We start from the raw sequence: 11,935 nt of genomic DNA, 5'->3' as shown, positions 1-11,935 counted from the left end.
AGCTACGAGCGTGTGTGTGTGTGTGTGTGTGTGTGTGTGTGTGTGTGTGTGTGTGTGTGTGTGTGTGTGTGTCACGTGTGTATTTATTGTAAATATTAATGTAAATTTTATTAATTCTGTAAATGTCTATTTATTGTCATTATCATTATTAATTCATTAGCTTGTTGCTAGAATGTATAATTCTTCAATGACTGTTTTATATAATTTTGTCCATGGCGTTTCCACACTAGGGTTTGCGACCTTGGTTACCAAGCTTATAGATAACTACCGTTTTGCAGACCTCTTGAGAGCATTTTAATTAGGTGTCATATTCTTAGCTAGCACTCTAGACCAGACTAGCAAGCATGGCTAGCGCAAGGTTAGCATGCAATTAGTGTGTATTACATTGCATTCTTTGATTGCATGCAGCTTCGGTTGGTGGGATAGAATTAATTATTTATCAATAAATTGTTGGACTCTTTGAGCATTGATAATCCGGGCAATGACAAGGGACAAAACTTATCCGGGTACTTAGACCGAGCGATGTCTCTCGCCGACGAATTGTTGGCTGATTTGGAAGAAATAGCAGAAGAGGGTGACATAGAGGATGATGCAGAAAACAAAGAAAATGGTGAGGGTCTTGATGAAGGTCAAGAAGATCTGATGGACCTGGACGCCATCGACACGGATTCAATACGAAGCATAGCGAAGCTGAGCGACAGTCAGCAGGTACGTGTATTGAATCTAAGAACGAGCCATGTTCTAGTTAGGGTGGGGAGAAGTCATAGGCTATGCTCTCTTGTGGATACGGGCATTAGCTGATGACAGGTGCAGAGGCTGTCGTTGTATGGTGTGTTGCCTGTTTATTGCTCACTCTCATTTATATTTACACACGACCCAACAGTAAGTATTGCCTACACTGAGGCAGGTACATACCGTGTAACCTGCCATGCAAGTATATGATTTCCGTTTTGTGCCATGCAGACATTTTTTACGTTGCTTTAATTAATTAAAACTTGAAAACCCCATTAGTTGGCGTACTCGTTATCAAAGAGATAGGAATAGCGGTTAGACAGCGGTTTTTTTGTGATGAAAATGTCATCGTCTGCAGTGCATAGGAGAGGGTCGCGACCAGTTTTGGAAGAATGGACTTTGGACAGTCACAATGTCCGGTTTAATTATGTTATTTATAAATATATTTATTTAGAGTAAGTAGCAAAGACAAGTAGATAGTATGGATCTTCAAGTTGTCCATGACCAGTTTGTGGCACACTCAGATCATAGACTAGGAACTTTTGGTACATACAAATAGATTAATTTTAATTGGTGTGGACTAGTTTAAATAGCACACACTACAATGATTGTAATTGTGCTTTGTCATGGGACGCAACCATGTCTTCTAGCACACATTAAGCTCGACCACTTTAAGTATACTTGCTACGCCCTTGATGTGGGAGTGCTGTGGGAAGAAAACAGTTCAGACACTAGTTAGAAATGTAGGTACTGCGATTATTGATATTTCACTTTTGTATCTTGAGTAGTGTTGTCCCCAGGTGTTCGCCTCGCTCCTCTGTGCAGCACTTGTGCATCACGTGAATAGACTGACGTCACAGCCTAGTCATGTGATGCGTGAGCATTGCACGGAGGAGCGAGGTGAATGCCTGGGGACGAGACTATATCTTGAGAACATAACTTTTAGCATAGATTCGAACACGGTGCAGTTTGTATTGCAATTCATGAGCTAATGTGGTAAAGTGCACAGTCAATGAGACATGCAATAGCAGTTTGTACAGTCCTACTGTTGTCTTTCAAACTTGATATCAATGTTCTCTAAATTTGGAAACTTATATTTAGATGTTTTTATGTCTATTAGTTATTAATGGTTGCCACTGTTGATTGATGGTCTTTAGCTGAAACGAGTTTTGGAGCAGATAGATTTCTACACTGCAAACCCAAGACAGGAAGAGATTCATGGTCCGGTGGAAGCTGATCCAGAGTATCAACTTATTGTCGAAGCCAACAACGTGGCCGTAGAGATTGACCACGAAATACGTATGTGTTTACAAACTTGTCACTGCATTTGCTTGAATATACATTTGCTCATTTAGTAGGTTAAGGGTTCGTCCATAATTGCCGACATTTTCTCAAGCGTACAAAGTGTACGCTAGGGGGTAGGGGGTAGAAGTAGTTGTACACTTTGGGGGTGTGGAATAAAATGTCGATGATCTCTTGTGGTCTAGTAGAAGTAGAATTTATACTGAAGTCTGGATATTGCATTTATGCCTGCACGTAAGTATCGTTTCAAGTCAATACACATGACGCATATAGCACGCGCTAGCTTGGCCGGCGCACGTGTTGGAAGTGTGTATGGCGTGGGACGGGAAGTACTCTTCTGTCCTTAGGGACTTGTCAAAGAGACTTTCGGCTGTTCACAAAGCACCGGCGAACAGATATCGTCAGTTTGTGAATGCTTTTGTCTTTGTCAGCCCATCTCTGTCTCGCGAAGAAGGTGTGCAGAAAGCGCAACGTCAAGGGAAGACAGCTAGTCAGAACGACAAAATGTGCGCAGTAATCTTTGAAAGGACTTCCAAGAGGATCGACGAACTGAAACGCAACGATATCACTTTGTTTTTCAAAGTTCAGCCTGAGGTAGCAAATGAAGGTCAGAATTCTCCGCTTGAGAGCAAGAATTCACTGTAGAATTAATATCCCATTTCAGATATCAGAGGAGAGAGCAGAGCATTCTTCTAGTAAGCCCAAGTCTACAGAAGAGAGTCAGCCAATAGAAGTGACTATAGCCACGCAAGAGATCAGCACTGCTGCTACTGCTTCTGCTGGGATAGGCGTTGACAAACGTGTAGAAGACAGTCAGTGTTGTGCTATTGCACATCTCTGCATGCAGATAGAGATAACTTGCTCTGACCTGCTCTCTGATGATGCCAGGTCACACCCAGAATTCATGAAAATGCTTACTTCTATTGCAGTGTCATCCAAAGAGTACTTCTACCTTTTCTCAGCTTGGAAGGACAACCAAACTTTTGTGAAGAGTCAACCAAAGGTAGATGAAGCAAACAAAGCTGTGGAAAAATCACTCAGTGACTTGAAGACTGGGCTATTAGAGCTGTCTAACATGAGTGTTGTTACAACGACCTTAGCAGTTCAGCTTCGGTCATGCCAGGAGAAGCCAAACAAGATTTTATCTCTTCTGCTCAACATGTTTGAAACTAAGAGTGCTTTCAGAGAGCCATTCCCTACCTTCAAAGTTGCATCCGTGCACAGAAACAACAAAAACATTGCAAACTGACTGGCAGTGATAGCAGTTTCCTCACCCATACCAGCGGTAGTTTTTATTTCAGAAATTTGCACACCCAGGTATATGCCACGCTCACGTACCAGACTTATGTGTCACGCCCATACCACTATGCCTTTTAAATATCCTGGCTAGAACCCTGTATATGTTCACCATCTTTGGGAAGTTGGGTCATCATTGGCATAACCTTTCTTGTGGTTCCATCATCAGTCTGTTTCCGTTTTATTTTCGCACAGTCGTGTTCAGAACCTCATTTCTAGGTCAACACTTATGGAAGCTGTATGGTATGCAAAGAGAGTGCACCTGCCATGTGTAGAACATATATAGAGCATGCGCAATAGATCAGCCTTGTAGTGGAGCTCCAATGCGTTGAGCTAATTGCCGTTCGTAGCACATTGTAACGACTGTTCTTGCAAGATCCTTAGACTGCAGTACATGGTACACTGTAACAGTTAGCCAAATTGGTTAGGAGAAACTTTTTATCGCCAATGACACTTGTTTGTAGCATTTGGCTATTTAGCGATTGGCCAGTGGAAACGCTGCTTTCTTACGGAGGTACATGTGAAGCTAATCTACACGGTACACTGTGTATTTTGTTACCGATAATCCCGACAGTCACATTAGTCTGACAGAAACCATTGGAACAAACGTAGTCAGAACAACAAGGTCTGACTGTGTAGTGAAAGTAGATTTTTTGTTAGTTTTGCATAGCATGGGAAACATTCCCTCATATTTATGGTTGTTATAACTTATAGTCAAAAATTCTGTTTTCTATGAATCTGTGTATTTGTCCTTTTTTGCTGTTGCCTGCTGTTGAGAAATTGCTGTACTGAGACGCAAAATTATAGAAAACAGAATGAGTATTATATACCGAGGGAGAGAAAGAGATGAAATATAATTCACTACATACACTGTTATCTAGGCATGTGTGCATTGATTCTCATTTGTGGTATGTCATATTGTTTCGAATAGAGCTGTGTTTGTTTCTGTATAAGCCGAATTGGAATTCAGACTAATATATTTAAGACAGGCTTGTATGCCATTTGAACTTGTTAATTAAGGTATGAACATGACAATCATATACCACTTAAAAATACAAGATTTGTTAATCAATTAAGATATATACGCATGACTACCACAAAATGCCAGTTTTAAGAGCGTCTTCTGAATCGTCTGTCATTATTGTGTGTGTTGTTGAACACTGCACTCACACTCCGACACATGCGCACCTGCATGTGACCGTGCTTGTATGTGTACTATGCATCTTGAACAAAAGGTCGGCTTCTAAACGCGACCGGCTTGTTGCAGCACAAAGTCTTTGATTTTTGGATTTTATTTGAGATCCGCTCTTATTTGCAACAATAAGGATTAGTGGGTTGTGTAAGGATAAAGCCTGGTTCACAAGACACCTCGCATTGCGTCATGCAGCGTCACGTCAAAGGAGGCCGTTTCCGATGCGACATGTTGGATAGGATTTTTTCCTATTCCAGCCCGTCGCTTCGTGTCGCGTTGGAAACGGTCTCCTTTGACGCAACACGACTCGAGGTGTATTGTGAACCAGACTTAAGTGTTATAATTTTTTCCCGAACAAAACCGTTGTAATAGCTGTCAACGTGTAGCACAATTCTGTTGTAGATATCATTCATAAATTTATTCGAGATCATTATTCAGTTCGTTTTCCTGAACTGGATTCTCTTGTTCTCAACCCTATAGATTATATGCAAACAGTGAAGGTTTGTTGCGATATCAATGCAATCGTGATGTGAATTTTGCATCCTATGTTCTATTTTTTACTTGTGTAGCTTGTTGGTAATGATCTGGGTGTAACAAACGTTGATGCTGAACTCAAGGAAATACTTCCAGCCGCATCAGTTATGGTTATCAGTGTAACTGCTTCTACAACTCAAGGGTAATGTTGTTTGCAAGCGATTGAGCGAGTTTTATCTACCTGTAATGAGTCAATACGACTTTTGAGTATTTATTTATTCGAAGGATTTGTAGTTAATTTCATAAATAGATGTCTGACAAGTTTGTGCATTTCTAGTTTATTGGGCAATAGAGTTAGTATTTAAAGTTCGTCCCATGTGTACAACTTCAACCACGGAAGCTACTTGTGGGAGATCATTTCAAACTAACTTAAGTCATAGTAAACTGAGAGCATTATCAACGAACAGTTTAACGTGCCAATAGCATGACTGCATTCTAAAGACTACATGGACATAGAAACCACCTCTAACACTGACGACATGACACACTACACTGATAGTCTAAAGTCAACGAATTGAGGAGTTTTTCTCTGTAGGGAAGGTTCCTCAAAGCTATTGACCCATTTATACTATTAATTAATAGCATTATACCAGCTAGGTTTACAGTTGTTACTGCCTCTGATGGCTAACATTTTTAGGTGTTACTACCTCTAGTTTCGTTCGACTGTTCATTGGTCATCTCGTTGATGCAATGATTAATATAGTTGAAATTGGCACAATATCTATCTTAAAAGAATGGCACCAATGAGAGCTTCAAAGTGGCATTAGTAGCACATTGCAGCGACTTTCCTAATGCCAGTTATTGTAATTTTTTAAGGTTGAAGTTAGCTGGGACGGACTTTGTTTGCTCTTTTACAACCGTGGGTGTTTGTAGGATATATGCGATAACAGCATGATTTTAGTATATATATATATATGTTATATAGTATGTAGAAGATGTTACTTGACAGTTAGGCGCACATTGGAGTTGATTATAGAGTAACAGCAATTGTATTTTCATGTTTCTACGGACATGCTAAATTGTACTTGTGTGTGTGTGTGTGTGTGTGTGTGTGTGTGTGTGTGTGTGTGTGTGTGTGTGTGTGTGTGTCTGTGTGTGTGTGTGTGTGTGTGTGTGTGTGTGTGTGTGTGTGTGTGTGTGTGTCTGTGTCTGTGTGTGTCTGTGTCTGTGTCTGTGTGTGTCTGTGTCTGTGTGTGTCTGTGTCTGTGTGTGTCTGTGTGTGTCTGTGTCTGTGTGTGTCTGTGTCTGTGTCTGTGTGTGTCTGTGTCTGTCTGTGTGTGTCTGTGTGTGTCTGTGTGTGTCTGTGTGTGTCTGTGTGTGTCTGTGTGTGTCTGTGTGTGTCTGTGTGTGTCTGTGTGTGTCTGTGTGTGTCTGTGTGTGTCTGTGTGTCTGTGTCTGTGTGTGTGTGTGTGTGTGTGTGTGTGTGTGTGTGTGTGTGGTTAATGGTTCATTTCGTCTGAGACTTTTTAAGGACTGTGATTGAAGTTGGGTCCATATGTTGTTTTCTTTATGTACAAAAGGAATTGCCTCATTTTTGTCTGATTCGTAAATGACCAGGTGGTACGGCATTGTCGTATGCTTGTGTGACAGATCAAACTAATTTGTTACCTGTGTACGAGTACACTAATAGTCGTACCGTTATAGGATGGGAAATGATGATCATTTCATTACCATGCTCTGCTCTTGATGTTACGTATACTCTGTGACACACTGCACTATTTGAAATAGAATTTTGTCTCTGATTTTAGTAAGAGGATTGATGATGAAGACATGGAAAAAGTGACTGAAGCTTGTGATATGGTATACAGACGTTAACTCACGTTATTTAATTACCTTCAAAAGTTGGAATTGTGTTATTGTTAGGGTCTTCGTCTCAACGAGGCAAAATTTCGTATTTATGAGTATGTGGAGAGTCGAATGGCTTTCATTGCTCCAAACTTGACATACGTTATTGGTCCATCGATAGCAGCAAAGCTCATGGGTGAGTTATGTACTTGGAATCGCATCTACCGTGTATGCCACTGATGATGGTATCAGTATTTGGTGCCATATTCAATGCCATAGCCAGGCATGTTTCGTGTTGCTCAGAAACCCTCTTTTCATGGGTGTTGCTCTGTTCCTATCATAAATATAAGTATTAAAAGGTAAGAGTGAATGAACAGCCAAACTTTGTGTCGAGATGTTCTTCCCTTGTTCTGAGCTGTTGGATGACCATATTAGCATGCTCTGCATCTGGTCCATTCCTATATCTGGACATTGATGCATCAAGAATTATGCCTTGGACTGGTAGGAAACCTTGTTTTCAAATTTCTGGCTATGCTCCTGTATATAATGCAGTTTATAGGTTTGATGTTGTTGGGCTGACATTCAAGTTTTAGCAATCATTTTAATTAATATTGGGTTAGCTCATGATTGTTAATCTTGTAATTATGACTGAATGGATTTTTTGCTAAACTGGCTTTAGATTGCAATATAAGTGGTTGTAAAATTGTTTATATTTGTTACATTAATTAAATGGCTGCATATAGGTGTTGCTGGTGGCCTGACTGCATTGTCCAAGATGCCTTCTTGCAATGTCTTGGTATGGTTTGAGCAGCTGATGGCATTATGTTGATCTTAAAGTTGTTGTGTTCATTAGCTGTTGGGAGCACAGAGACGAGTGTTAGCAGGGTTTTCTTCAATGACAGCCATTTCTCATATTGGCTTTGTCGTGGAGACAGATTTAGTACAGAACACATCGCCGGTACTGTATTGTCTGAGTTGTGAATACGAATTTTTATTGCACGGTTGTGTGTGTGTGAAGGATCTGAGAACTAAAGCAGCTCGTTTAGTTGCTGGCAAATGCACTTTGGCGGCGAGGGTAGACAGCTTTCACGAAAGTCCAACTGGATCTATTGGAATGTGTAAGTTGGTAATGAAAAGTATTGACTTTTGAGTAGCATTACTAAGTCTTGTGACTAAGCTTTTCTTTTCTCTCCACCAGCTCAACTGGTTGAGACGTTGGAGTTCTCACGCATTTCTTTTATCTCCACCAGATTAAGTGGTAGAGGTCCATCGGCTCCACCAGCTCTACCAGTGAAATATTGGGTGAGCTGGTAGAGTTCAGCGGAGGTAGGCTATTGCGCATGCCCACGTATGGACAAATGGCAAAACAAGGCAGAAGTTTCTGATTTCATCAGCTTGACCCTAACTCTAACAGTAACTCTAACCCCAAGATTCCAACTAGTTCCTGCCTGTACATCAATGCCTCCAACTGGGTTCCCGATAAATCATAGTTGTTGCATCAAAACATCTGCATCAGTCATAGCAACAGCAAGAGTGACTCTAAAGAATAGCAGGAGATCATGTTCTTTGTGTGCATATTATCCATCTTGAGTTACAGATAAGTGCACATGCTCGTGTCCACTCTTTTTTCAGTGTCTTCCACTGAGATTACTTCCACTCAACCAGAGTACCTCTACCGCTTCAACTGGTTGAGCTAGCGGTGGTCAAAGAAACGCTCCATAGGTTTTGCTGGTTCTTACTGAGAAAATGTGTGAATTTAGGAATGTTATTTGAAGCTTCTAATTTGCAATAGCTAGAGAAAGTTGGGCTGTCTAATTTTTTGTGCTTTGTACACAGATAGTGTTGATTGGTGAGTGGTCACAAAATTTGTTGTCTAAATGTTGCTCACTACGCTGCCATATCTCGCATGTCAGTCCACAAACACTTTGGCTTGATCATATTTAAGACATGTTGGGAAACAACTTACAGGCTTACTTTCATTTCAAATTGCTTGTGAAACGTTTTTCCACTTGTGAAAAAGACTCTAGATTTATCTGCAGTACATAATAGCTCAATGAGCAGGGTTTCCTCTAGTTTCATGCACAGGCAGTCCAATTTTGGAAATGTGTACTTGTTACGGTGGCATAGTTATGGGGATCTTAGGGGGGCACAGGCCCCCAAATCTTAGCTATTGACTTCTAGTGTTTGCTTTTTATAAAGTGGGATATCTTACGAGTTCTTGTAAGTAACCTGAAAGTCTAACCTTCCATTTCTCACGATCTACTAGTTTTAGACTACCAAGTTTAGATGATAATTATTTATACAAAAGCAGTCATGCACAGATGCATGCATGTATTCATTGTAAAGAAGTGTTGAAACCAAACAGGTGAGGGTTCTTCAATTAGCATAGGAACCAGCTATAGCGAGATGCGCATAAGATCTAGTCATCGCTGATCGTGCATGAAAATAAAAAATTAGCCATCGAAATAAACCTGTCAGAAAGAAACATCCAGACGATGTGGTTGCAGGTGACACTGTTGCAGATTTGGAATGCTAGGACATTAGACATTAGAGAAAGCTTCCGATGAGAAATAGCAGATTGACTTCTTTTGTTGATCAATTCAAAGTGTTGTATTTTAAAACTCATAATTTTTTGGTTTGCAACAAGTTTTGCAGTTATTTAAAAATGGCACCTGTATGCTTGTGCCCAGTAAGCCACAAAGCCAGGCTATGCCACTGCTTGTTAGTCTTGTGCTGTTGATCGCTACTTACTTCAAACTTTTTCATTTTACTGTGTTGCCAGTAATCATCAATAGACGCTTGAGTTTTGTATGGTATTGTGAAGTTTACTATACTCTCATCATCATCATTATATGTTCTGTCAATGCTTGCTAATTGATTTATTAGCATTACGTCAAGAGATGGAGAAGAAGCTCAATAAGCTTCAGGAACCTCCACCAGTGAAACAAGTCAAACCTTTACCACGACCCGATCCTTCGATACGAAAGAAGCGAGGAGGAAGAAGGTGACACAGAACAAGCATATTTTTTACGTTGTTAACATTTTGTATTGCTGCTGTGCCATTGCACTATAGGGTGAGAAGAATGAAAGACAAGTATGCGATAACAGAAATGAGAAGACAAGCAAACAGAATGACATTTGGAGAGGTAGGAATTCAACTTTTAATTTTAAAAAAGCATTCAGTAGGACTGCATTGTAGGTAGAAGACGATCCCTATCAGACTGAAATGGGGTTCAATGTCGGTAATGTGGGTAAAAGTGGTTCAGGCAAGGTTCGAGCGGCAGTAGTCGATTCCAAAACTCAAGCTACAATATCTAAGCGGCTGCAAGTAATTGCAATTGTTGTAATGAGTGATATGGAGAGAAAGAAGGATTTGAATGTGGTTACTTACATATAATTACAGAGAAAAATTGAAAAGCAGCAGCAAGTGTATGGGGGACGGTCAACTGTACGTGGAAGGGAAACATCCGGAACTGCATCGAGTGTTGCTTTTACTCCATTACAAGTACATTCTTGAAATTGGTTGTTATCGAGTGTTGGTTGAGTTCTTGGTTGTTAATTTAGGGTCTTGAAATTATTAATCCACAGGCTGCTGAGAAGAGAATTCAAGAAGCAAATGCCAAGTACTTCTCGAACTTTGGTGGTTTTGATAAAGTCAAGAAAGGAAAGGAAGCAGTAAAGCAGACGTAACAGCAGGAATTGACCTTATGTGCATACCGTATTGGTCGTAGTTGATAATGGAATGAAGAAATAAATGAAGAAGCACTAGCTAGAAGTGCAAACCCTCGGCCGGTATGCACCTTGAAGGTAAATTAGTCGCGCTATGACAAAATCGTATGACAGAATCGTATGATGTGGGTAATAAATAAGTAGCATTATTGAAATGGTCACAGGTCGAGCTGGAGGTAGGTCACGTGACTGGCTGTTACGCATTTTATTGCAATACATGCCGGAAGTGGCAACTCAACTACGCACAAGAGCTGTCGAGTTCGCCAGCAGCAAGTGCTGTCACAGGAGAGACGGAAAGACAGGTGCATTTCGTTGTTATCAAGTTGTATATACATTGTAACTCTCAACTTTCACTTTAATTTTAAGGTTGTACATGCCAAAGTTTGTATGAACACACACTTGATCAAAAGCAGCTTCATTCTAAACAAAATTTACAACCTTAGCTTCTTTGGTCACCAAAAACAAAAAATAAAACATTTACTGATTCTCTAAGTTCTGCGAGTGCTTGTGCTGAGTAACCTAGCAATGCTTCAGCTGGTTCATTGAAACAAGTAATCCATTGTTCACCACTGCAGTCACGGATGTTTACCTACACAGACACAGAAACACAGACAGACACACACATAGACATAGCCACAGACAGGCAGGCACACACACACACACACACACACACACACACACATAGACATAGCCACAGACAGGCAGGCACACACACACACACACACACACACACACACACACACACACACACACACACACACACACACAGGCACACAAACACACACGAGTCTTTAGTATTCGTATAGATGAATGTACAATCTGATCTGCAAGCAATATCGCCATTTGAATGAATCAAATGTTGTGTCGAGTTTCTCACACCAGTATTGTCCATTCCCTATGTCAACCACTTTGAAGTTCTGGTCTTCCAGTGGGCGTGCCTGTGCAATAGATTCGATATACTCTATCACTTAATTAATACAGATAAATGTACAGAATATACTTTGTAAAGAGCATTATCTTTCTTGAAAAACAGAACAGTTGCTTGCACATTGAAATAGTCCAGCTAAGAAACAAAGTTTACAACTTAGGCAGGCGAAGAATAAAATATCCTAAACCTTGTCTCCATGACCAAGATTTCCATCTTTGATTTGAATCAATAGTTTTGTGGGTGTATTGACTTAATAACGAAAAGCAATGCTAGCTATATACATATCTTACTATATAAATACAACTATTTCTCTACTTACTGTATGTCTGATTGGTAGAAATCGATTTAACCTGATCGTCATCTACCTTAAATTCAACAGATTCATACATATAATACCACAGTGTGTCATTGATAAACACAGTAACTTATTTGTTCCT

At 40.2% G+C, this 11,935-nt stretch overlaps 2 protein-coding genes across 6 annotated transcripts in view; one reads left to right on the top strand and one right to left on the bottom strand.

Moving 5' to 3' along the window:
- The first annotated feature begins 514 nt into the window (after positions 1 to 514).
- Positions 515 to 10,616, top strand: LOC134183984 (U4/U6 small nuclear ribonucleoprotein Prp31-like). The gene is made up of 14 exons (XM_062651583.1): positions 515 to 708; positions 1,890 to 2,031; positions 4,925 to 5,022; positions 5,092 to 5,198; positions 6,805 to 6,856; positions 6,920 to 7,037; positions 7,585 to 7,637; positions 7,695 to 7,799; positions 7,860 to 7,959; positions 9,728 to 9,845; positions 9,915 to 9,987; positions 10,041 to 10,169; positions 10,245 to 10,346; positions 10,406 to 10,616. Exons 1-14 carry the CDS (start codon positions 523 to 525, stop codon positions 10,529 to 10,531), a joined length of 1,509 nt encoding a protein of 502 aa, XP_062507567.1. The 5' UTR covers positions 515 to 522; the 3' UTR covers positions 10,532 to 10,616.
- A 262-nt stretch (positions 10,617 to 10,878) lies between these two features.
- LOC134184968 (replication protein A 70 kDa DNA-binding subunit-like) overlaps positions 10,879 to 11,935 on the bottom strand; it is a 1,344-nt gene continuing 287 nt past the window's right edge. Inside the window, exons 1-5 of one of the 5 annotated variants that reach the window (XR_009970717.1) lie at positions 11,818 to 11,903; positions 11,686 to 11,747; positions 11,571 to 11,633; positions 11,052 to 11,508; positions 10,879 to 10,990 (exon numbers count right to left, since the gene is read on the bottom strand). Coding sequence is in view for 3 of the 5 variants with exons in the window: in XM_062652744.1 (XP_062508728.1) it covers positions 11,362 to 11,508; positions 11,571 to 11,633; positions 11,686 to 11,747; positions 11,818 to 11,887 (342 nt within the window). In the remaining 2 variants the exon portion in view is untranslated. Of the gene's footprint in view, positions 11,509 to 11,570; positions 11,634 to 11,685; positions 11,748 to 11,817; positions 11,904 to 11,935 lie in introns of those variants that run through there. The other 4 variants (XM_062652745.1, XM_062652747.1, XM_062652744.1 and 1 more) reach the window with 4 other exon arrangements.

This window comes from Corticium candelabrum, chromosome 9 (assembly GCF_963422355.1).
Source record: "Corticium candelabrum chromosome 9, ooCorCand1.1, whole genome shotgun sequence".
Taxonomy (NCBI): domain Eukaryota; kingdom Metazoa; phylum Porifera; class Homoscleromorpha; order Homosclerophorida; family Plakinidae; genus Corticium; species Corticium candelabrum.
The sequence above is the reverse complement of the archived record's forward strand: the minus strand, read 5'-3'. Positions and strand labels throughout refer to the sequence as shown.

Coding starts and splice junctions, on each gene's coding strand:
- LOC134183984 (XM_062651583.1), top strand. CDS start 523: ATGTCTCTCGCCGACGAATTGTTGGCTGATTTGGAAGAAATAGCAGAA. Junction 7,800..7,859: donor TAGTACAGAACACATCGCCG/GTACTGTATTGT, acceptor GTGTGTGTGAAG/GATCTGAGAACTAAAGCAGC. Junction 9,846..9,914: donor AAGAAGCGAGGAGGAAGAAG/GTGACACAGAAC, acceptor ATTGCACTATAG/GGTGAGAAGAATGAAAGACA.